Genomic DNA, 24,408 nt, shown 5'->3' with positions numbered 1-24,408 from the left:
GGTCTTTCCACCCAATCCACTTTACTGCCGCTTTTCTTACTGGCCACTTTTAAGGCTGAAATTGGGTAATCTTCTAGAAGGAAAACTGGCTTCTTTGTTTACAACGATTACTCCATAGTCTCGAAACATCCTCGATGGCCTGCAAAGACCCGTCCACATACTTCCTGCTCCTTGCTGGGTATATACAAAGTAGAAAAAGACAAGACTGTGGAGTAATTACAGCTATCATGGGACAGGTGGCACATGGCGTAAAGGCTTTGCAATGTGTAGAAAACAAGTCATGTAAACCTACGGCGTGCTACAAAAGCGGACAGACTTTCAGCATGGCCGTGGTCCGAGGGGCCGGCGTGCACAGATGCATTCACAATACCTGGCAGCGTTGTACTCCGGCAAGGCTCCAAGCACTGACGAAATACGTATGGTAGAGGTCCTCGTCGTAGTCGACAGACTCTGTATTTTGACAGAGGACTTTGCAGACTTTGTTTTAGTGGCGGGCAGACCGTTGCATCTTTCAATTTGACAAGGCCCACTGCGGCCCCATTTTTGGCACCGACCAGCGATCTTCATCACCGAGCCAGGGGGGAATCATAAGCAGGCAACGAGCAACAAAAATCCATTTGTGACGCTACGGTCGTACTCCGTTCGCCTTATTTCACTTCCCCCACAAGACCAATGTCGCTGGCCCTCGTTTTCCTTTGCAAGGGAAATAGGCTTCGTCTCATGTTTCCCAGATTGCATTAGCCCAACCCACTGTGCTCCCCCCTGCCGTGATTGCATCTACAAAGTACGAGGTACGACGTCCGACGTAGATTCGTAAGTCTCACAGCACTACGATTCACAGGTCGCCGTATGTAGTCTTTTGCCCGCGCGCCAAGTGTCAACGATGGTGCAAGATACTTCTGTGTCAATGCCAATGTCCATCGGCAGCTTGGAAGCGGCAGCGAGTGTAGTACGAGTTTGCGTTGTGGATCTACACCGTATTATTGCGAACAGACCAAACAGCCGGGTAGACAAACAAGAGATTCCGCCCTCCGGCTTTTCCGTGTCATTTCGGAGAAAGCAAACATAGAGAGGCGACGGGAAAGCCGGAGGCGCGATGCAGTCGCTGTGAATGGATAAGCAACAGGGCTAGGGTCCACAGAAGGAAGTCATGGAAGTCGTGGAAGTCGCGGACGGAATGGAAAATATAACGAAGCAGGGTCCAATACAAAAATAGACGGAAACGGCCACATGGAGAAGATGGTCCAAGCATCAGGGCAAAAGAGACGGGGAAAATCTTCCAGAACAAATCGTGGAAGGTTGTGCGCCGGGGCCACTCCTCTTCTTTTGTCCTTCAGGTCTTCCTTGTCTCCCTTCACTGAGCAGTCGCCGGCCAATGCGTTGCCCCGTCGGTGCATGGCTTCATAGAGGTAGCATTAGAGTGCAGGGGAACAAGTTGCGTGACCCAGATTGGACCAGGGGGCCACACTCTTGCGACCAGCACCAAAACCAGGCTACCCATGACAAGGGTCTGTTTGGGGCTTGTTGAAGAACACAAAGGAGCCCACTTTTGTTTCGTTGAAGGGGAAAGGAGAGGAACATGATTCAAAATGAGGGTGACCGAATCTTACTTCAGACGTGCTCATGTGCTCACCATCGAGGAACTGTTATTCCGTTCGAGTACTCCGTACAAGCAGCGCCTTTGTTTGTTTTTCCTGTGATTGTTATCCTCAGGACATCTTCGATCGACAGAGCCAAGAGCTGGCATGTACTCCGAACACAGGCGACTGAGGATCTGTGAGATGACTGTCAATTACGCCGTAGAGTCGTTAAGAGACGGGCGTTTGTGTTTTGCTTGTCAAGGCCGTTTGTATTTCGTGCGGAAAGATTCTTACCGGCTTTGTTTCTTTGTTTCTTTCGGGGAAGTCTCTCTCCGCATCCATGAAAGCTCCGCATAAAGTAGTAGTCGTCGTCGCCGTCATTGCAGCAGCAAGAGATCGATATTGGCTGCCATCCGCATCCGCTTCCGTTTCTGCCACACATAAGATACTCTGATGGTCGCAGCTTCAACCGTCGTTCCCCATCCGTTCATGAGCATGGCCATTGCTCCGAGTTGATCATCCGGCAACACGTGCACTCGAGCACGGGTTGTATGTTTCTCTTGATCCGACGTCCAGTTGGTGCTCAATGCTCAAAGCTCAACACCGCGTGCGACCATGAGGTTCGTCAACTCGTTCATCTCGTTGCGCCGTGGCCAAACAAGGCCGGCAGCTGTTTCAGCCACTGCACGTAGGCGAAATGGGAAGAAGATGATGCAAAAAGGAAGGAGTAGTAGCTTTTGGAGCAGCAGGAACCAGAGAATCAGTGCATCGCAGCACCCAAGCTCCTTTGGCGCTCCTGTTCTCCACCATCGTCCATGCGAAAATTGCCCTGGCAAGCTCTGCCCTCTGGCGATGCAAAAATAGAAAGCACCCCCTGCGCGCCCCCCTGGCCATTTCTTGCACATTTGCTTCCTTTCTTCCAACACCCCAGCCCAGCCCTTTTGTCCATGCTCCGTTTCCTTCTCCCGGGCCTTCTAAAAAGCTTCCAAGGCTTCCATGGACTCCAGGGGTTGGACGTCTGTTGCAAGGGCTCCTCCTTTGTTGTGTATCGCCCCTCGCATTGCTGCATTTCGTGGTATCGCCCTCAATCTCCCCATCCTCACCGCATCAGGCATGCACCCACGCATTTCACACTTACTTTGCCCTCCTCATCGCGGTGTGTTTCTCCTTTCTCAGCCACGCCTGTTTCCTGCCCGTTTCCTGCCCGTGTTCTGCCCGTTTGGTGCTTAGCTCAAGAATCCTTCCTCGATCTTCCTCCCGCTGCTTTCGTGTGTTTCCCTTGTCGTCCCAGTGCTGGTCGCGCCGCCAAACACCCACCGTCTTCGTTCTCATTCGTCGTTTGCCCCCCTCGTTTTGTCATGCCATGCCTGCCGCCAAACCAATGGCAAGTGTAGTGAGCCCGGCTTTGTTGTCGTGTTTCGAGTGCTGACCGAGCTGTAGAGATGCGTGTTTTGCGTCTCCTTTTTCACTTTGAACAGGAAGAGGCAACACAAGTAATACTCCGTAGCTATGCACATGTTCTGTAATGGAAGGTACGCTAGAGAGCAGCCGTCATGGCATACCTTCCTCGTCCGTCTCCCAATCTCCCAATTTTATATTTCGGGGGCTGCAAATCTCATGCGTCGCTCCTTCCCCCTGTCGTCTCGTGATTTGAGGGGCGTGTACAAATTACTCAATTGTGTTTATGTGCGTGTGTGTGCCTCGTAGTTTCCCAATCTGAGGCTAATTCGCCCATTTCTCTCATCCCCTCCAAAATATTGGCAAGCGACTTTACCCCTTATTTGTTCACTGTCGTCCTTGTTGCGCTACTGTGCGTCGTCCTGTTTTAGCGTCTTTTCTGCCTGACTCTGCCAGCCTAATCAGCCTGCACCATCCGTTCGCTCTTCACTCCACACCTTCTATCACCGCCCTGTCGCACACCCTCCTGGCGCTGGCGCCGTCCCCTAACGATGGGGTGTCGTTGGCAGCGGTTACAGGGCACCCCCATACTGCAACCGCGCCGCGCCGCCCCAAAAGACCTAAGAATTGACCACTAAATGGGACAAATAATTTATTAAATAAAAGAATAAAACGGCAAAGAAAGTCATTAAAACACAACTGCCAAGCAAGTCAGGCCCAAACCTAAAATAGAGGGAAAGACCAGCCCCAAAGAAAAAACGACAGGGCCCTTTCCCACGACACGGTCCACACCTGAACATCTTTTTTGGTTTGTGCTTCTTCTCCCCTTCTCTCAACCCCCCCCCCCCCCCCCACTGCACGCCCTCTCTCCCACATCCCCGTATACATGTACTTCGCCTTGTCCTTTTCCGTCTCTTCTTTCTCTGTTGCTCTTTTGCTTTCTGTCTCTCGATTCCCCTAAGCAAGTTTCTTCGTTTCTATCAACCTCGTTTTGCGTTTCGCCTTTCGCTTATTTCGTTGTTTCTTTTTTCCTTTAAATTTCGACTCTTTTCCTCGAACGACCGTGCATGACTAGATAATCCCCTTCTCTCACTGGTAAGCTGCTCGCTACGTCTCCCTTACTTTCTTGCTGCCACCATCGCGGCCGAGAGTGTCCGTGCTTGAAGCTGTCCTTGCCGGCTTCATCGCGAGATGACGGGAGTCGTGATAGCTAACAGACACACAGAGACCCAACTACATATCTTCGCTCCCTTCGCCCTCGCCCTATACAGTCTCTCAACCTCGTGGCGACTTGTCTGCTCCACCCGTACCTCTCTCTCGACTGCATCTCCGACTCTTACACGTCTTCGGCACAGCCCTCCCGCTGCTTTTGTTCGGTCTCTCACCCTCGATCCACATTCAGCCTGCCTGCACAATATGAAATCGCCGGCACCTGGTGAAGTGATGGGGATCGACGACCTGTTGAACGAAAAGGGTGGTGTCGTCCAGCAAAACACCTTGTCTCTGCCAGGCGTCAAGCTTGAGCAGCAGCAGCAGCAGCAGCAGCAGCAGCAGCAGCAGCAGCAGCAGCAGCAGCAGCAGCAGCAGCAGCAGCAGCATCAGTTCCACCAGCAACATCAGCAACAGCAGCAACAGCAGCAACAACACCAGTTCCTTCCACCCGTCTCTCTCCCCGGCATGCAGCCCCTGGCCCTGCAGCCGTATCCGTCCCACCACGCCCTCGACCGCGCCGACTCGCCGCACGGCTCCGACCACTCACGTTTCTCGTCTGCCGCCCCTGGCTCGCTCAACGGCCTCGACACGTCCGTCGGCAAACCCTTTGGCTCGCCCACCGCCATGCACAACTCGCCGCTCCACATCCCCGACCTGAGCACCACGCCCAACAGCAGCAACGGCCTCATCCTGCCCAGTCTGCCTCCCCCACTCGCACCCAATATGGGCCCCACCCTCGTCCTGCCGCCGCACGGCATCCAGTACACAAAGATCCCCATGGCCAGCGGCCAGCCGCCCAAGGCGTATCCGTGCTCGACCTGCGGCAAAGGCTTTGCCCGGCGCAGTGACCTGGCTCGTCATGGTATGCTGCACCCTGTTGCCGTTGCTCCTCCTTCTTTTCTTGCCATATATGCTATATGCACATTACTGACCGACCGGCATGTATAGAACGGATTCACACTGGCGTCCGCCCCCATATCTGCGAGTTCCCCGGCTGTGGCAAGCAGTTCATCCAGCGTTCCGCCCTGACCGTCCACCGCCGTGTTCACACCGGCGAGAAGCCGCACCAGTGCGAGCACTGCGGCAAGGCCTTTAGCGATTCCAGCTCCTTGGCCCGCCATCGCCGTATCCATTCCGGCAAGCGCCCGTACAAGTGCCCCTACGCCGATTGCCAAAAGACCTTTACGCGCCGCACCACCCTGACGCGCCACCAAAATCACCACACCGGCACCATTGAGGACGCTGCCCGTGCCACCGCTGCTGTCCTGGCCCGCGGCACCAACCCGATGGTCCGTGTTGCCAGCCGCCCGCCACGCTCCGACGGTTTCAGCAATGCTGGCTCCGACCATGCAGGCTCGCCCATGTCCACGCCGTCGCCGGGGCAGCGCACTATGTCGCTTTCCCCTGCTTCCGAGCTGACAGCCATCAACCAGCAGATCCAGCAGCACGGCCATTTCTCTCTGCCCAACAACAGCTCGCTGCCCGTCCACCTGCGCAACGACCTGCAGGGCAGCGGCATGGCAAGCCCCGTCTCGACCACGTCGTCATTGGGGCTTGGGAGCACCAGCGGCGGCGTTGGCACCACTGGTAACGGCGGTAACAGCAACGTCAACGGGGTCTTTGCCAACATTCGCCCGACCTCACACCCTACAGGCTACGGCCCGCCCTCCACGCTCGAGCCGAGCATTGAGCCGTCCGGCGGTGGCGGTGGTCCCGGCAGCGTTGGCGGTGGCAGCCCGCACATGGGCAGCCTATCTGGCTGGCAGTCGCCCTCGTCGCACCACCACGGTGGCCACAACAACGGCAGCAACTCGCCCGCTTCGCATCACCTGGCGGCGTCCCCCGCCCACAGCCACAGCAACTATGTATACCCGGATCCGGATCCGACCTACGGCCACCTGTTCTACGCCACGAGCGCCCCTAATACGGGCAACGGCACAGGCACAGTGACCTCGGCGCCCGGCCTTCACAACCAGCACCAGGTGCGCCGCCCAGGCGGCAGCGAGTCACCTTCGGGCGCCTTTGACGTGAGCAAGCAGCCGCGCCAGAGCGAGCTGTGGGCAATTGCCCAGTAGGGGAACGTTTAGTCCTCTGCCCTTCTTCTTTTCTTCTTGTTGTTTTTGCTTCCACCCCATGCTATTGCACAAACATACCACTATCTTTTAATCATCTTACAGGTATGGAGGAGGATGCTGAGAGCAACAGCGTATGACTTTTTTCGCTTTTCAGAGCGTTATCCTCCTCTCACCTGCTCCTTACCTTACACTTGCTTTTTTTGTCTTTGGATGGCCGAGCTGGATCTCTGGGAAACAAAACAACCACACTCGAACGGGCATTTTGCTGCCTTTGCTTTTTGTTTCTGACTTTTCTTTTTTTCAAATCCTGGCGCCATGACCTCTCGTCGTTCCTGGCTTGGCCCCCTACCCTTGTCTTAATCATACTGTCTACCCCTCTGCGCGCTTTGCTCTTTTTTTCATGACCGAATCTCCCTTCCGCCATATAATATCCTTTTATACCTTGCACCACACCGATAATACTTCACACCCAACTGCAACCAACAATCTCACGACCGGATCACAACAGACACCAACCCAAAAAAGAATGAGAGAAGCGTTTACTCTACCCTATATACTTGACGCTCAGAGACGATGAACCGGGCAACCACCATACGAAAATCAAAAATAGGAATTCGCAAAAGCATCAAAACTCTTGGCGGCCCAAAAGAAGGCAGCCTGGCAGAAAAAAAAATACCCCAACTTTTTGTTTTTGCGAGCTGTCTTATCCTGTTTTTCCCTTTACATCATACCCCCTTGGTTATCCCCGTTAGATTTTTAGCAGCTGTTGTACTCGTCCTTTGGTTTCCTTTTCTTTCGTTTTATACTTGATTCTCCTGTTTTGCTATAGACCGTGTGCATTTACCATTTCCTTTGTCTCATGCTTTTTTGGTTGGTTATGTCATTCCCATTTGGCTTTGTGAGCTGTCTAGCCGCCACCATTATAGACCTTTTGCAATTTTGCTCCTCTTATTATTTATACCATATTTTGCATTCTCGTACAATCAAGTCCCCGATGCTCATGATCCTCTACTCTGTTGGTAATTTCATTGTGACCAAATATAATAAAAGTGAAATTGTGAGACGAATTTCTGGAAACGCCTTGCCATGTATAATGGCCGCTTTTGATTTACACATTTTCTCAAGGACCCCCCAGATAGCCCATGTTTAAAGCAATCAACCGATATAAAACCACAGACAAAATTCACAAGGCCGAAAAAGAGAACCGCTATAATGCATGTTGGGTGAAACAAAATAACGCAAAGAAGGAAGCGCTTCTCGACCGCTTTCCAAAACCATCTGATCTCCCGCAAGCTCCCAAACCGCCAGTCTACCTCCAGTTTACCGCTTGCTGAGGCTGTAGTCCTTGAGCAGGTGCTCCATGTGCGTGTTGGTCGACTTGCCGGTCCGGCGCTGCGCCCGCTTCTTGGCCTTCTTCTCCTTGGGCTGCATGGCCGCCCGCAGCCGCGGGTCCTCGCTCGTCGGCTTCTGGCCCGCCGCCGTCAGTTTGCCGACAATGTCGTCCACGGACGGGATCGTCGACCGGTGCCACAGCGACTGGAACTCGGGCTCCACCGAAAAGCAGAGGCTCGGGTCGTCCAGCCACACCATGCGCGGGTGGTTGTCCTTTTTCGTGCGCACCACCAGCACGCGGTGCTCCTTCTCCAGCGCGGCCAGGGCGGCCTCGCAGTCGGGCCAGCCGTCCTTGAGGTCCTTGACGTTGACGCCCTGCGCGTCCGTGCGCCGCTGCAGGTACTGCAAGAGCGACGTGCGGTCCTTGACGTTGGGGATGATGGGCTTGTGCTCGTAGGTGCCCGTCGTCCAGTCCTCGTCGAGGTTGGCCGTCGACGAGGACATGACGGCCGTCTCGGTGGCCCGCCAGGCGATGCGCGGGTGGTGCCGCATGCGCTCGACAATCTGCTTCTGGACGGCCTCGGACTCGCGGTTGAGGTTGAGGTGCCCCAGCACGGCGGCCAGGCTCACGGGCTTGCCGCCCTGCTGCTTGAGGTAGTCGAGGGCGTAGACGATGTTGGTGCCAATGGCCGAGCCGACACCCGTGTTCTCGGGCTGCGAGTAGATGGCTGCACCGGCGGGCAGGTTGCCAGCAGGCCCGCCAACCACGCCCTTGGATTTCTTTGGTGTCGACGCCGCGGTGGCCGACGTCGTGGATGCGATGGACGGCGACGGCGACGCGGGTGCGCCGCCGCCGCCTAATGAAGGCAGCGGGCTGGGGGCGGAGGTCTGTGAGCGCTTGATGGCCGTCTTTGGGGCGGTGGTTGGGTAGGCCATTTTGAACGACGTGGGAGGAGGACGGTGACTGAGGTCGGAAAAGGAGACGGCGGTGAGAGCGGTCGAGACACAGAGGCAGAGCTGTTCGCTCGTGAGAGCAAGGTCCGTTGTAGCTCCAGAGAAGGTCGCAGGGCGTCGAAGGCTCGTCGTTGGAGTCGTAGATAGAGTACAAGATGTAAGACTCCAGTGCAGATGGATCTTCTGCTGGGGGGATGTGAGATGACGTCGAGGGCGAGAGGGACGATGGAGACGGTGGAGAGGTTGCAGTCCACGAAACGAGGCTCTGCACAGCGACGGGGACGTTGTGTTGCACGAGGCTTAGTGGAGGCTAGCTACCATAATGACTAAGCAGTTCGAAAGGCGTGAAAGCGGTGAAAGAAATTCTGCCGTTTTCCAACAGCTCGGTTACAGCACATGCTTTTCATGGACCTAACCGCAGTTGACAACTTCTCCTCTTTGCTTCTCCTCACAAGCTCTCGCCCTTTTCCCGTATGCGTCTTGTTTTCCGGATGCATCAGGCCGACAGACGAGATCAATGCATTTTATTGTTTCTTACAAGGTATACCGATATATCGGGCTGATAAAGATACTGGCATGATTGAGTTCAGGGTCCTCTTGCAACTGCGATTTGAGATAGGGAGATAAAGTGTTTCCAGTCGAATTGCTTCAAAGCCGATCCCAGGTTGCACAAGCTCCCGTACGTGGCCGAGGCTGTTTCTGCCGTTGCACCACCACACCATTACGCCGTAGAGACATTTTCATACATTTTTGTCAGCTTCGTGCAATGGACGTCGTGCTACGCCCCCGAGTTTCGCAACTTTCCCACATGCATTGTATTTTCCATATGCTTGTTTTGGTAATTAAGAAGCGGCCAGGCAGCAACTGTTGTCGTCTTGCTGAATATGGGTACGGTACGTTTAGACACGGCGTAGATCAGACACCATCTTCTGTCATCGCAGTGACCTGGTTGAGTCGTCAAATAGCACGAGTAACTTGCCGTCTGTCTTTGGTAACCGAAGCAGCAGGTCGCCGTGCGTGGTCGCAACGGGAGCATTGCCGTTCCTTATGGCCCTTTTATGATCATATATTTTAACAACGCTGTCCGATTCCCCCACGGTCCGGACCGAGAAAGAGGAGACGCAAATAATCTTGGTCCCGGAACTTTTGTCTTGAATTTAGTCGGAATCGGATTCGATAATATGATACCAGTTTTATCGGAAGACGGCAACTTGCCTATTTGCCTACTTCCTCTCTCTTTTCTAGTGCAGTGCCAAATTGGCGTAACCCCCATTGGGTAGAAAACTCCGAAGTTGCGACAAGGACAAATGGCAGAAAAAAACCCCAGAGATAGCTCCGAAAGGTTTGCCTGTTTCCCTCCCGCCAGTGCTCCCGACGCCAGTATCCGCTTGTATGAAAGTAGTGTGCAGACCAGTCGAGTTGGTCCTCGTCGGCAATCACCCAAGGCAATCTTTTCTGGGGGTGGGCAAGTAATAGAGCGCATCCGACAAAAGTACAAGGCCAAAGTGGACAATGGCAAACCACCAAGGCAAGTGTTCCTGAGGAAGTGAAGAAAAATCAAATAAAGAAAATATATATTAAAATTGACTGTAAGGTAATAAAGAGAACACGATATGTAAAGGAGGAACAGAGATCGTGGTGAGAGTAAAAAGCGACAAAATGTCTAAAAATTTATGAATTGTTTCTTGTCGTTTTTCGTTTTCTCTTCGCGTCTCTCTGTATCCATGTCTCCTTTTTTCTGTTTGGAATCATGGAACAATAAAAATGAGCTCGAAACACCACACTGTATCACACTCCTGGCTCCTCCGCTACTCGTTCCGTCCGCTCACCGCTTCGCCCTCTCGAAAGTTTAAGCAGGCGTTTGTTGCTGCTGCTGCAGGTATTGGTAGGCAAAGTAGGCAGCGGCACCACCGACGGCCAGGAACGCGTACAGGCCAATGCCGAGGCCGGCAGTGTCGGTCTGGGCCTTGGGCGCAACGGCGCCGGTCGTGGTGCTCGACGGGTTCGGGTCGCCGGCTTGGCGCTTCAGGCTGCCGACGAGCAGCTGCTGCAGGGTCTCGCGCGCCTCGTCGCTGTGGCCAACATCCTCAAACGCCTCGGTGGCGTCCTGGCCGCCGACGTCCAGAAGAACCTCCTCGCCGCCGCTGGAAAAACAGGGCTCTACGTTAGCAAGCATCCACAAGGAAAGCAAGGAAAATAAGGGAAAATAACAAAAGAGGGACGAATCGAAACAGCGTGAACATACGGGTGCTCGTCGACAAACTTGGTGGCGTCGTAGACCTTGTCGTGGATGACGAGGAACAGGTCCTTGCTGGTGTTGTGCTCAGCAACGTCCTGGTAGGTGTACTCCTTTGCGACGGCCATTGTGGATGTGATAAGAGAGTTTGGAGGGTTTTGTTGGAGAGCAGAGCAGTCAGACGCGAGGTCGCAAGTCGTTCGAAGCAGCGAGCAGGGGTAAATTGTCAAGACGAGAAGGCCGACAGGTCGACAAAAAAAGCGAAACGAAGAGGCTACAGGTGGGAAGGCTGTGAGAGGAGTGGAAAAGTTTGAAATGGAGCAAGACCAGGATAAAGAACAGCGAAGGGGAAAAAGAAAAAAAATTAAATGAAAAAGGGAACGCCAAATCGATAGCGCAGAGATTCAGGGAGCTGGCCCGTCCAGCGCAAAAGGGGCGCCTGCTTTAAAATTTTACAGAAGGGACCAACGGTTCAGGGGCGCACAAGGGTAAAAGAGCGCCGAATGTTGGGTGGATCGGCGCGTGGCCAGGTCGAACGGGGCTGCGAGTGCGTTGGGAAAGTGCCTGCGACGGTGGAATAAGAATACGACCCGAACGAATAGCCAGCATCTACTGGCATAAAGGGAAACAACAGAAATCCGGCCGCTGGGATTGGCTACGGCGCCTTGGGTGGGAAGGAGCTAGCTAGGGGCTCTTCAGATGCCTAGATACCTCCGGGGGCAACAATGGTCCCCTACACGTCAAGATAGGCAGGCACTCCCTCCATAGGGCTTTCCGGAGCGAGAAAAACGTACGACCACGGAAGGTAACGGCAATTGTGTCCTTTCGCATGGCAAGCACGGGCCAGTTACGCTACTCCCCAATTTTTCAGAAAGTGGGTCTCATGAGAGGAGCCGCACATATCTTTGGGGGAAGCCCCCTAGCCTTTCGCCTGGAAGTATTTTGCCTGGTTTCCCCAGGTAAAAATGCCTGGTTTGACCTAATTGGCAGGCCACGAAAGCCGAGAATAGAGGAACTGCGGGCGATTCCCAGCGAAGATACGTAGATGCGATGCATCCGTTTAAAGACCACCCCCAAAAAACAGCCCATATTATGAAATAGTACAGAGTACAAAGGAGTAATCCTTTATTATTTACAAAGTTTATATAGCCTTCGCTCCTTCCCTGCTACCACGGTCATGTTACGGCCGTCCCGGCTCCACAGCACTACATCCTGCAATTTGGTGGCTCTTGCCGACGGCGCGGAGTATCTTTTTGCTGTAGACGGAGTATCTTCGCAAGGTCACCACACCGTCGTCTCCTGCAACGCTGTCCTCCTCCATTGTCTCTGTTCTTCTTTGCATATTCCTTCCACTGTGTGTTATCTTGCTTGCGTTGAAGCGGCCCACTAATCGTAAAGCGGCCTTCCTGTTTGCCTTCCGTTCTTCTTTTCAGCGTCATCGACGGCACGAAAAGTGATTATTTTGTTGTATGCCGTATCGATCCGGACAGTAGCTCCCGTAAGCAATTACTTTGCGAAATATGAATATCTCCTCATTCAGCTCAGAAACATAAAGAAGAAGAATAACGTACAGGCCCCGGTGGACTCCCTCAATCCTCGTCATCGCCGGCATCACTCCCGCTCGACCAGCCGTCATGGTAAGCATCGGCCATGCCGGCCAGGTCGTTGCCCAGGGCCTCACGGTCCTCGAGCCCAACGGCCCACGGTGCACCCACCGTGACAGTTGTGCGCAACGTCTGGATCCGGTCGGCTACGGCGCGGTCGGTGGCCAGCGCGGTCGTCACGGGGATGGACGCGGTGCTGTCAGACGTCTGCTGGTAGATGTAGGGAAAGCTGTCGAGCAGCGGGAAGCCGAGGGGCACGGTGTACCGCTGGCTGACGGGCTTGAGGGCGAAGCGGCGGTGCATCATGTCGCGCCGATCCAAGGTGGCCCGGCGCTCCGTCTGGCTTTCGTCGTCGTCCTCTCCTCCCCCTCCCCCTTTGTTGTCGCCATCCCCGTCCTCTCCCGGGGTGGCTCGCGTCACGACCGCTTGACCAAACATGCGCGGCTTCTTGGCCCGAACGCCACGCCCTGCACGTCCAGCAACCACCACCGACTCGTCCCGCGGGGCAAAGTCAATCGGCAGCTGCAGGTTGCCGTCCATCTTGGTGCTGTCGCCGCCGCCGTCGTCGTCCTCGTCGTATCCGGCCGCTTCGCGCCGCTCTCGTGCGTCCTTTTGGACGGACTGCCACGGCTGCACAACGCTCATCTGCAGGTTGGCGACAGTCTGTTTGCCGGTGGCATTGAGAAGGTCTGTCAGGTACGCCAAGGAGTCGCCGCTCTGGCCGGCGGCACCGCTGCCCAGTCTGCGAAGACGCGCCGGCAGTGTAGCAGTTTCAATGGCCGTAGCCAGCAAGGCAGCCGTGTGCCACGTGGACGTCGAGTCAAAGGTGCTGGGCAGCACAGACGTGAGAGGCGTCGGAGGCACGGCGAGCGGGATGACGAGCGAGGCCTGGCTATAGGCCTCGACGAGGGTGCGAGCCTTGTTGGCCAGCCGCGTGATTCGTTTTTCCTAGCCACGTTAGAAGAGAACCTAGGAACCAGATGCAGATTGAGACAAAAAAGGGGGAGAGGGGGAGAGGGGGAGGAGAGTGGACGCACCCTCGGCAACCGGCCGGCCGGCTGCTGCAATGCCCACAGCCAAATATCGACTTTGCCGTACTCGTCACGCATCCGCTCCAGATACCGCGCCGCAAAACCACCCCAGCTGTCGTCGACGCTCGCCATCACCTGGAAGCCCTGCATCTGGTCGGCCTCCTCGACAAATGGCCGCAAGTCGCGGTCCAGCAGGTCGTGCTCACGGTCCAGCTCGGCGAACAAAGACTCGCCATCGCCCCACGTATACTCGCGAGGCTGTGCCGCGCCTGTGGAGGCTGCTGTCCCTAGTTGTGCCCCGTTTGTTCCATTTGTTCCATTGGTTGCCGTCTGCGGCGCTGACACGTCTGGCTCGTCCCCGACCTCAATCAGCGACCGTGGGTGGTAGTATACGCGGCTGTAGTCCGACCAGTAGCGAACGGTGGCGGGTGTCAACGGCTCCGTGGGCGGCAGACCCGTGTCCAGGCTCTGGGTATAGGCGCTCGGCAGGATGGGCGTCTCGCGCTGGACGACGGTGCGGCCGTGCCACAGGCTCGACGGCAAGTCCATGGCAGACGCCTGCTGATTGTGTGCTTCCTCTTGCGCCTCGTAGAGTGCGTTCACTTTTCGCAGCGAGCCGAAGCCGCCTTTGCGGTCGTAGACGACCGTCCGGGGCAGGTAGGTCTCGGAGCCGTCTGCGCCGATTCCCGCCCGCCAGTGGATGTCGTGGTCGACGGGCGACGGGTCATCCTGGCCATAGGTAAAGTAGGATTCCTAGACGTGTCAGACGGATGGACATGAACAAGAAAAAAACGAAGATCAAGTCACGCCTGCCTACCTGAGCGTTCCAGAAATGTGCCGCCACGTAGTTGCTCTGTCGGCCGAGCTGTAATGTGATGATCTCGTGCATTGTGTTCGTCGGCCGTGACTGGCCAGAAGGATGCAGGCCAGGGCGTGTTTTTCCTCTCAGTCCGGGCTTTTGTGGCTCTCAAACAACGTCTGACAAAATAACGATTTAAAGATAGGAAAATTTAGACCCAACGGAAACTCGGTGTTCGCGACAAGAATATTAAAAGAAAATATCGTTTTAAAACGGCGAAAGATCAAGAAAGCGGGAGATAGTATTGCCAAATATCCATACACAGATGCTCGTTTATGCCGCGCTGTTGACATTATTTTTGCAAAAGTGACGTTGAGGACGGCTGCCACACCGGCGATTGAAGCGGGGAGCTTTATCTTATCGGCGACACCATTTTTGGCCATGGTCGCACCTGCCGTTTTCCGCGGGAGAGCTTGCCCCCAAAGCGGCAATTTTGCCACGCCTAGCCAAGAGCTCGTGATTTCCATCCCTTTGCTCTTCACGACATGCCGCAATTGTTATTTGGTTTCTTATACAGCATCGCACGGACAGAAGTACTACTCCGAATAATCTGAACACATCGTCTCCACAATGGCCCAGCAACAAACCACTGCCGCTGGCAAGGCCACAGGGCCTGTCGTTGCCCCTGTGCCCGTTGTGGACGGCCCGGCTCCGCCGTCTCCCGAGTTCAACATGCCGCGATCGAAGCCCGTCCTCATCGTGTTCCTTCGCCAGTGTGGCGATCCCTGTGGGTCTACGGACTGTGTTGCAGAGTACTGCCGGCCTGGTCTCGACTCGTTGCTAACTGTTCAGTCGCCGAGAAAACGTTCCGCTCGCTGGCCGCGCTCTCCCAGGACCGCCCGGAACTGACGTGCATAGCCGTCTCGCAGGCGTCCCGCGAGATCACGGACCTCTGGGTGGCCGACATTGGCGGTGCCTGGGAGGTCGAAGTCGTTGCTGATCCGGAGCGCAGCCTGTACGCCCGCTGGGGCCTGGGCCTCAACACGTCGTGGCAAATGTTCAACCCGCGCGCGCTGTATGCCACGTACGCTCTGGGCCGCGACGAGGGCATTTGGAGCAGGGCCTGGGGCGGTCATAAGAAGGTGCCTGTCCCGTTGGGGTCAACTGCGGTGTCCGGCTCCGGCTCCGGCTCGTCCCCCAACGGCAACAAGTGGCAGATGGGCGGCGCGTTTGCTGTCGACGTCGCCGGCGGCATCCGCTGGGTGCACGTTCCGGTCGCGTCCGAGGACATTATCGACTTCAACCCCGTGCTCGAGCTGTTTGGCATGCCGCCGCTGCCTTCCAAGACGGCCAAGAAGCGGCCGTCGCCGTCACCGTCGCCGATCCCCGACGGCCAGCGCGCATTGTACCAGACGCCAACCCCCCGCGACCCTCCCCCGAAGCATTAAGGGCAGCGGCAGTGCGGTCTCTTTGACGTTTGTTTTGCATCTGTTGTCTTTCTATTCTAGTTGCTGCCGTTTGCCTCATGATTGGATACCTCTATTTTCGTTGCGTCTGTCCGTTGATTATGATTTACATTTACTCAAGATGGGAATCCTGGACTCTTACGAAATACAACTCATACAATGTTGCTTCGACCTTCCAATACTGGATGCTACGTCTTGCCATCAGCGTCATATGCGCACCCCTCTTCATGAAGCTGTTGCTGTTCTTTGTTCTCGTGCTTGACAGTCGGCAGTTTCCGTCCTACTCATAAAGACCGGGCTAATACGCCATACGTATCTCGAACACCGGCCATGCCATTGCCACCTCCTCCATCTTGCCAGGAGTCTTTTCGGGTCGGCCTCCTGCAGTATGTTGGTCGCCTCTCCACATTTCCCACGCAATATTTGTCGGAGCAGGTGGAGTTTTGACCGGTAAACACGGTGTCTTGTTGCAGTCTGTTTGGTCTCATCCTTTGCGTGCGTCAATTGGTGGTAGTTGTTTGCGGCTGTTGGCCCAAGTCGGGATGCGGGAGCTGAGTAAACACGCCCCGTGGCGGCCATCCAAAACACTCACCATTGTCCACTTGCGGCTGTGGGTATGACGAGTGCTATTGCACCACTAAGCTTCCATCGACTCACACTTGCCCGTCGTGTATCTTGTTGAGTATTGATGGAAATGCACATTATGTAGTTATTCGGCTGGTGCGATGTAATCAATAGCCCCTCTCGAGCCGTCATCACGATCGCTCTTTCCGTTGTATTTACTTGTCTTTACGTTGTACAGTGACCTGCACTGACCAATCGCTGCTTCCTAAAACACGTTCGTGCAGCTCCTTACTGCTGGAATTTCGCTTCTCTCCCTCCTGGACTGGAAACTGGAGTTTGCGCATCCCGCCGCCCTGCGAGTAATGCACGGCATGTCTTTTGTGGAATCTTGGCCAATTGCGCCGGATGCGCTCAAGGTGAGACAATGAGGCTTTCAGTGGGTGTCTTGTACTTTTAAACGACCAGAGACACTTTTACACTTTTTTCGGGCAGTGTTTTATTTATTTTTATCCCTTTTTGGCTGCGGGGTTCATATGGCGCGCTGCAGCCAATCAGCGCCCAGGTACCAGGTGTCGTGTTTGCGTACATTCGTACCTTCCCGTCCTTACAATGGACCCAGTCGCGAGTTCCTTTTGTCGCCGCTACTTCCCCCGTAAGGCCACAAAGTACGGCAAACACTGTAATGCACTTTCCGCAAGGAGGAGGCGAGGGACAAAGAAGACCACAGAAAACCAGCAGCGCCAGTGACGCGAAAATTAAAGTGCCAGAACGAGCAACCGCGATCAACCACAACCACCAAAACAGGAGCTGTTCGCATTGTCATCAATTAAACTAAACAAATGCCAAAAGAGCAGCTGCGACTCACCGCGGCTTCCTTTCTCGACCATTCATCTACTTTTGTGTCCATGTTCGCGGCGCCTTCCCCCTCCCCTCTTCCTTCTTTCCTTGGCTTTTGCTGCCCTCGCGTCCTCTTCTCATCGTCTCCCCATCCCCGACGTCTCTTTTCCCCTTTCATCATCAATAATCACGAACATTGTCGACCACCACCAGGATCGCCCGCCCACTAATTACCCACATCGCAGCCCCAGTCACCCTCCCTACGTTTTTATTAATCGTCGCATTGGACTAGCCTCTTATTTTTTTCACGTTGTTTTTTGCCCTTCTCCTCTTCTGTCCGCCCCCTGTCGTCGCCGTGTCTTTTTGCGTTTCGCAAGGACCAGCCAGCCGATTAAATTATCCAGCGATTTCTCCGGATTGGCAGCCCCGCGAGCGACAACTTGGAGAGTTTCATCGTCTTTCACTTTTATTATTTTATTATTTTGCGTCCTCTGGCCGGTTTCTTTGTGCCCGGATTGTTCTTTCAGTTCGAGATTACGCACGCGCTCGAATTCTGCCGTTTTTCTGACAGCTTCGTGGAGCTCGAAAATCAATATTGACTTTGGACTCTGGACTTTTTTTTTTTCGCTCACACCAGCCACCCTAATCGCGCCTATTTTCTTATTCCTATTACCACACCTCCCTCCCTCCCTGCCGTCGCCCTCCAGACTTCTTTTCCATCGAATTGGCCGCCGCGAACCTCCAACTTACTCTTCCCTCTAATTTGTTTCCATCAGCTCGGCTTGCGTCGCGTCGCATCCCGGCTACTGAAGAAAGTTTTTACCCTTCCACGCCGCGACGCACTTGGATTCCATCACTGCCGAACCGTGCATGGTCCTGGAACACCCGCCGTTTTGACGCCACCGCGCCTTTTCCATCTACGATGCCAACACCGCGCAGATCATCGCAGCGGGCTCGCCGCAACTCGTGGCGCAAGGACTCCGTTGCCGACCAGCCTGAAGAATCGTCGCCGACACGGCCTGCCAAGCGCAGAAAGCAGGTAAGCATGTCGCGTCCCCTCTTGTCGACTCTCGCCACCGTCGCGCGTCTTGTCATTCATTCGCAGGCGTATGCCGCACTCGACGCGTTATTTTACTTCGTGTTGCTGACCTGTGTCGTTTCGTGCCCAGGCCGATGAAGCGCCTCACGATGTCCCCGAAGAAGAGACGTCCAGTCTCCTTGCCGACAACTCCGCCGTGCTGCCCGTCGACGAAACCCAGATTGTCGCCCGCGTGACCCAACATCTCCTCGCTCCGAACGACGACCTTCGTGCAAGCAAGGACCACTCCAACGCGATACACGAGGCAAACAAGGAAGGCGTGCAGGCGTACGCCAAGATTGCTGCACAGGACTGGACATTTTACGTTACAAAGCTCACAATCAACATCGGCCGCACCCCCGAGCCGGCGCCAGAATACCCGCAGCGCTACGACCCCGATGCCGACCCCGATTTCGTGCACATCGACCTAGGACCCAGCAAGATGGTTTCGCGTCAGCATGCCCAAATCGTCTTCAATACCAAGAGCGAAAAGTGGTATCTCAATGTCAAGGGCCGCAATGGAATAAAGGTCAACTGCGCGCCTTGGCGCTTGGGTCAATCCAAGCCGCTCGAAAGTGGTGACGTGATCGACGTCGGTGGTATCGAGATGATGTTCGTCCTGCCGCTGGAGACCAGCCCTCTGCACATTCACGACGTATATCTGCAACGCGCTGGCCTGCCCAAGTCCGAGCCCGGCTTGTCGGATGACACGTCCCTGCAACACAAGCTGCGCGCCACGACGCCCGTCGGCGGCGGCCTTGAATCTTCTCCTCATGGTGGCTCCACAATACGTAGCACGCTTCCTCGTGGCCAGCCTACGCCGCAGGCGATTGCACCCGCACCGCCCGACTATAAGCGCCCTGGGACGCCGCCGTCAGCTCGGAGCCGCACATCCGCCCCAACGTCGCACCTCAAGTCGCCACAGTTCCGGGACATTCCCACCATGGTGGTTCACCCAAACGACGTTGACCTGAGCCTGGACGAAAACAAGAACCTGAAGCCCCAGTACTCGTACGCCCAGATGATTACTCAGGCGATCATGAACACCAGCGAGGGCCGGCTGAACCTGAACGGTATCTACAATTTTATCATGGAGAACTACTCCTACTACAAGCACCAGCAAGCTGCTGGCTGGCAGGTAAGCCGAAGCCGGCGCAGCTCTAACAAACTTCGCAATGCTTCCCCAGTGCCTCCTCGTCCCTGTTGCGAATGCTGTCGCGCTTTGCTTGCTTTTTGAATGTCGTTTCTGCATTCTCTTGTGCCACTGTGTGTACTAATCGCGGGCGCCTATGCAGAACTCCATCCGCCACAACCTGTCCTTGAACAAGGCATTTGAGAAGGTTGCGCGCTCGACCGAGGAACCCGGCAAGGGAATGAAGTGGTACATCTTGCCCGAATACAAGGACGAAATGGTTCGCACCGCCTACCGGGGCGGTCGTGGCGGCCATCGTGGATCTTCGAACCCGTCGTCACCTAGCCAGCTGAACTACGTCAACCAAGGTCCCCGTGACATGGCCGCCAAAGACCATGGATCCGCCCGGAAGCGCCGTGTGTCCCCCACCGGTTCCCCGCAGCCTCGCTCAAGTCTCCGCGACGTGCACATGACACCCGATCGCAGTTCGCGCCGTCTCCTCCCGGATGAGGCGCCTGCGTCGTCAGACGGAAGCCCCTTGCCTCGTTACCGTAGAGGCGCTGCTGCAAGTAAAGCCAAAAACAGCACATCCATCCTCGGCGGGGCAGCTACTAATGATGCCTCAGCCAGCGGCACAGCTCCCGATCCAGTCATCCCACGGTCGCCAACACTAACGTCGACGTTCCTCCAAGACGACATCAGCTCGTCCTTTGTAACGCCGGCACCGCACCGTGTGGAACTCAAGTTGAACCCCCCCAGCACCTTGCAACGACCCAGCCAGCACATGCCGACAAGCTCTCCTGCCCCCTTTTGGAAGTACGCCGACATTGGAAGCACCCCTTTGAAGCCACCGCCCTCGTTTGACTTCAGCCCGTCCAAGGCGCTGGGACTCAGCAGCGGTGTCAGCAGCTCTGTCGCCATGATGCCGGCCAGCAGCAGCCCGCCCCCTGTGAAGCGATCTGGGATTAAGTCTCCCATTTCCAGCCCAACGCGCCCTGCACGAAGCACATCAGAGGCCAAAGGGGAAACGCCTGCAAGCGACGCGACAGAGGTTCCTGCTCCTGCAGAAGCACCGTCAGCACCAGAGCCGGTCCTTCCCGAAGTCGAAGAGGATGGTGGCTTTGACCTTTCCAAGTATGTTTTGCACCCTTCTGCCCTTTGCAGGACCACATTTCCCCCCCTCGCCAAATTTTTCTACATGATGCTAACCACTCTCTCTTCAGGGGATTCCAAAGCATTGGGTCATACCACGCTCCTGTTCGACATGGTTTGCCTGTTGCAACGGCCATGAACGGTAAACCGTGACGGCCTTAATTGCTAATTGTTGGAGCGTATTTAATCCCCGCCTGTTCTTATTACTCTTTTCTGTTCCACTCCTTGTTTGTCCTTACATCTCTCTGTCCTGTTTGTGGCAGTTGGCGTTTTTATTTTATCTGGTGTATTCTTTTCGTTTTATTCTTTGATTGCTACTTTTTGACTTGGACCTCGGAAAAAGGGTGAAGCAAAAGGATTGGAGTACTTTTGATTTGATTTAATTTGGCATCACATTTTGTGAGTTGCTTTTGCTTTCTACTTATGCGTATGCTACTCGCTCCCCGCTTCTTCTCTTTCTTGAATCCCTGTTTATGTATTAACATGGAGAGTATTGGGAGGCTTTTGGTTCTCTGGTGTTTTCTTGTGATGGAAGGCAATTCTTCTGTCTGCTCAGGAAGGCGTTTTTATCATCTTTTTCTGCTCGCTTTGATTTAATTTTTGATTTTAACAATTGCTTTATATGTCCCCTGTGCTTCTTGGCTCATATTGTCATGCAATTATTCTTCGTTTTGGTTCAGCTTGTGTCACTTCTGTTGCTGCATCTGGTGTTTTGGGAAGTAGAAAGACGCGTTCTTCAGAGAACAATATTGAAATTTGGGACTTTATAACAATGTTCCATCCCGTGCTCCGTGCTCTCTATATGTGCAAACTATGACAAAGCGACAGTGATTTTTAGGGACGAACATCGTACATGGACGTGATATCAATTTTGTCACTGCACTTTCCTTCGCCTCAAGCTTGGAAGAATGCATAGTATTCGGCTATCAATATGAACAGATACAATAAAGGCCAAAATATACAATTGGCTCTGACGAAAACCGCTCGGTGTCTTTTCTTTACTCTTTGATGAATTTATTTTCTTTCGTTCTCACGCGGGATCCGTTTAGACCTTACCGCGGGCCAGGAACTTGTTGGGGATGTCGACGTGACGGCAGCGGATGAACTCGCAGAGGTTCTTGCCGAGTCCGTCGAGCGACGAGGTGGAGTTGAAACCACGGTCCAGGTGGTCCTTGAGCAAGAAGTGGACTGTCTTCAAGTTGGGCATCTCAAAGCGGTCGAGGCCGTGGCCGAGATACTCCTTGGCCAGCAGCTCAATGAACTTGTCCTTGGTGAGGAGGCTGCGCACCCAGTCCCACTCGTCGTCGTGGCGCACAAAGAGGCCAATGTTGGCGTTGCTGGCCTTGTCGCCGGAGCGACCCAGGACGACCCAACCGATGGGTCCTCGGGTCGTGGGGCCGAACGTTGCTAGATCGACGGGGGCTTCCGTCTCGTACGAGTTCTGGCGGTGGCCGTAGACCTGGGTGATCTTGGGGGCGGGAATGTCGATGGCCTGGTTGTTCCACTCGAGAACGGCGCGGTGCTTGACGACGTCCTGGGGCAGAAGAGCGACCCAGTACTCGTAGATGTTCTTGGGGGCGGCCTGGCGCTGGTCAGGCACAATGGTGGCACCAGGGGCACTCTGAAGGAAGTTCTCCATGCACCAGCGGGTAAAGTTAGGGCCGGTCATGTTGCCGAGACCAAGGACAGAGGGGTCGCGGGTCTGGACGAAAACACGGAAGTCGGCAGTGGCCGAGTTCTGGTTGTCTGGGTTCTCGGGGACCGAGCCGATCAGCTGGAACTTTAGGCAGGTGAGCTTGTCAATGTTCTTGCCCATAGCATAGCGGATCTGGCGCTCAGTCCACTCGGCCTTCTTTTCGATGTCGAGACCCACGAACAGGTAGTGGAACTCAGCCTGGAAACCGCCCTGGGCGGTCAGGCCGACCTTGGTAGTGGGGGGTGGTGGCAGGCCCTTGACACCCGTCATGCGGACCTCGTCCTTGCCGGTCTGTGTGAACTTAATGCCCTCGATGTTGGCCGTCACGTCCGAGTTGTAGTAGAGAGGGCCCTGGATCTCGTAGACCAGTTGCGACGTAACCGTGCCGACGGACACCTCACCGCCCGTATTGGCCTCCTTGGTCAGCACGGTCTCTCCGTTGGCCTCGACGGCCGCAATGGGGAAGCCGAGGTTCTCGCAGCCATCGAAAAGGTCCTTGAACGCGGAGTAGTAGCCACCGGTAACATAAGCAGAGCACTCGATCAGGTGGCCAGCCATCAGCGAACCCGCAAGTGCGTCCAGGTCGCTGCGGTCCCAGCCGTGCCACCAGGCAGCAGCACCAATGGTCGGGGCTGCGTCGGCAACCCGTCCGCAGACGACAATGTCGGCACCGGCGCGGAAAGCCTCGGCAATACCCAGGCCACCAAGGTAGCACTGGGCGTAGATGGGCTCGTAGCCCCACTCAGAGAGATCCTTGCCGGTGTCGAGATTGGTGAATTTCTCGCCCTTGGCGATCAGGTCCTTGACCTGGGGGGTGACCTCATCGCCCTCAATCCAGGCGACCTTGAGGCTCAAGCCCAGCTCGGTGATCTTGGACTTGACCTCACGGGCCAGCAGCTCAGCGTCGGAGGCACCAGCGTTGACAGCCAGCTTGACGCCGTTGGCCTGCAGGACTGGCAGGCCAGGAGTAAGACTGCCCATGAAGCACGGGTCGAACAGGCCGGGGCCCTGGTCCTCCTTGCCCTCGCGAGCGACCTTGAGGGCACCATGAATGGTCATGGTGCACTCGGACATCCAGTCTGTTGATACTCGGTTAGCCACAATGGTCTTCCATGTTGTTCATTTCTCTGTACGGGTTGTAGAGACATACCACCGACAATGACGTCGACATTGCAGTTTTTGGCGAGGTCGTGAATAGCACGCTGACGATCAGTGAAACCGCCAGAAGCACCGGCGATGCGGATGGGTCTCTTGGCTGTGCTGGAAGGCATTATGGCGGTCTTGTTGTGTGTCTTCGAAGGAGGTAGGGGTAAGGTAAGTATGTAAGTCGGAGAAGAGCAACTTCGTGCAAGACGAAAGCGAGACACGAAGGAAACAAAATAAATAAAAGGAAGGAATAAAGTGAATGAAGAGGGGACAAGAATAACAATTTATGAATGGAGAGTATCTTGAAGCAACTGTTTTCGAGTGGCATAATTATAAATGAAATCCTCTGTGAGTGGTCGACGTCCAACAATGGGTATGGAATGTTCGCACGAGCACCACTGCGCAAAAGCACTTACTCGTCGCTCACACTAGGATCTCCAAGTCCGCGCATTCTCCGAGTCGACCTGTGTCAACCCCACCGATCGGGCCGGGACCCATGTGCTTTTGGTCTCAGGACACTTTTTTTTGCACGAGTATGCTCTTGGCGTCTAGGTGTCCCTGGGTTGTCCATAATGAACCAGTCTTACACCGTCGCGAGGGCAGTTGACCGGGGGCGGACTCCGAGAGTGGAGGGCGTTGGGTTGAGATCGCTGCTATTAGAGGCGACTCCGCTGTCAAGGGAGACCAGGAGGTCGGGATGTGAATAGGAGCGGGACGAAAGCGTGTCGGGTGGTGGTTTGGAGAAGCACGGCCTGGCCATGCCAGGAACGCACTCTGTAGGCAAACGTTTCCCGACTATGAGGCACCCACACCAAACATGCGGCCTGTTAGTGCAGGCTACTTGATTGGCGCACGGTAGCATGATCCATGCCGTGCTGTTGGCGCAGAGCTTGGGCCCCCATTCCATATTTTGTTCCCCCATGCCTTCTTTACTCCAACCGTACCTTTGCTCTCTCCGTAGGGGCTAGTTGACGTGAAGAGGCAAAGGTTCTTTTCTTTCTTTCTTTTTTTTTACTGTTTTTGTTAGTGCTGCCCAGAGGCTCTCTATCACAGCCCTCAGTCCTCATAGTCTCACGCTGGAGAGGTATCGAAACACTCAACAAGTTCAAGGAGAGT

The 24,408-nt window shown here is 55.1% G+C and overlaps 7 protein-coding genes across 7 annotated transcripts; 3 read left to right on the top strand and 4 right to left on the bottom strand.

Annotated features, from left to right (window-relative positions):
* Positions 1-4,394: 4,394 nt before the first annotated feature.
* On the top strand, positions 4,395-6,265 carry SPBR_01518 (c2h2 finger domain containing protein; the record flags this gene model as incomplete). Its single annotated transcript, XM_040759828.1, has 2 exons — positions 4,395-5,052; positions 5,139-6,265. The coding sequence occupies 2 exons, from the start codon at positions 4,395-4,397 to the stop codon at positions 6,263-6,265; spliced, it is 1,785 nt and encodes a 594-aa protein (XP_040619943.1).
* Positions 6,266-7,585: 1,320 nt separating this feature from the next.
* SPBR_01921 (transcription initiation factor TFIIE subunit beta) lies at positions 7,586-8,533 on the bottom strand (the record flags this gene model as incomplete). Its single annotated transcript, XM_040760231.1, has 1 exon — positions 7,586-8,533. The coding sequence occupies one exon, from the start codon at positions 8,531-8,533 to the stop codon at positions 7,586-7,588; it is 948 nt and encodes a 315-aa protein (XP_040619942.1).
* Positions 8,534-10,400: 1,867 nt separating this feature from the next.
* On the bottom strand, positions 10,401-10,915 carry SPBR_02083 (cytochrome b5; the record flags this gene model as incomplete). Its single annotated transcript, XM_040760392.1, has 2 exons — positions 10,401-10,695; positions 10,797-10,915. The coding sequence occupies 2 exons, from the start codon at positions 10,913-10,915 to the stop codon at positions 10,401-10,403; spliced, it is 414 nt and encodes a 137-aa protein (XP_040619941.1).
* Positions 10,916-12,376: 1,461 nt separating this feature from the next.
* On the bottom strand, positions 12,377-14,311 carry SPBR_01493 (mtDNA inheritance protein; the record flags this gene model as incomplete). Its single annotated transcript, XM_040759803.1, has 3 exons — positions 12,377-13,339; positions 13,429-14,175; positions 14,240-14,311. 3 exons carry the CDS (start codon positions 14,309-14,311, stop codon positions 12,377-12,379), a joined length of 1,782 nt encoding a protein of 593 aa, XP_040619940.1.
* A 540-nt stretch (positions 14,312-14,851) lies between these two features.
* SPBR_01979 (uncharacterized protein) lies at positions 14,852-15,669 on the top strand (the record flags this gene model as incomplete). Its single annotated transcript, XM_040760288.1, has 2 exons — positions 14,852-15,008; positions 15,074-15,669. 2 exons carry the CDS (start codon positions 14,852-14,854, stop codon positions 15,667-15,669), a joined length of 753 nt encoding a protein of 250 aa, XP_040619939.1.
* Positions 15,670-18,010: 2,341 nt separating this feature from the next.
* Positions 18,011-20,603, top strand: SPBR_01352 (uncharacterized protein; the record flags this gene model as incomplete). Its single annotated transcript, XM_040759663.1, has 4 exons — positions 18,011-18,127; positions 18,258-19,304; positions 19,462-20,432; positions 20,522-20,603. 4 exons carry the CDS (start codon positions 18,011-18,013, stop codon positions 20,601-20,603), a joined length of 2,217 nt encoding a protein of 738 aa, XP_040619938.1.
* Positions 20,604-21,495: 892 nt separating this feature from the next.
* On the bottom strand, positions 21,496-23,417 carry SPBR_01500 (uncharacterized protein; the record flags this gene model as incomplete). The annotated part of the gene is made up of 2 exons (XM_040759810.1): positions 21,496-23,225; positions 23,297-23,417. 2 exons carry the CDS (start codon positions 23,415-23,417, stop codon positions 21,496-21,498), a joined length of 1,851 nt encoding a protein of 616 aa, XP_040619937.1.
* Between the last annotated feature and the right edge of the window lie 991 nt (positions 23,418-24,408).

This window comes from Sporothrix brasiliensis, assembly GCF_000820605.1.
Source record: "Sporothrix brasiliensis 5110 chromosome Unknown Cont18, whole genome shotgun sequence".
Lineage (NCBI taxonomy): Eukaryota > Fungi > Ascomycota > Sordariomycetes > Ophiostomatales > Ophiostomataceae > Sporothrix > Sporothrix brasiliensis.
The sequence above is the reverse complement of the archived record's forward strand: the minus strand, read 5'-3'. Positions and strand labels throughout refer to the sequence as shown.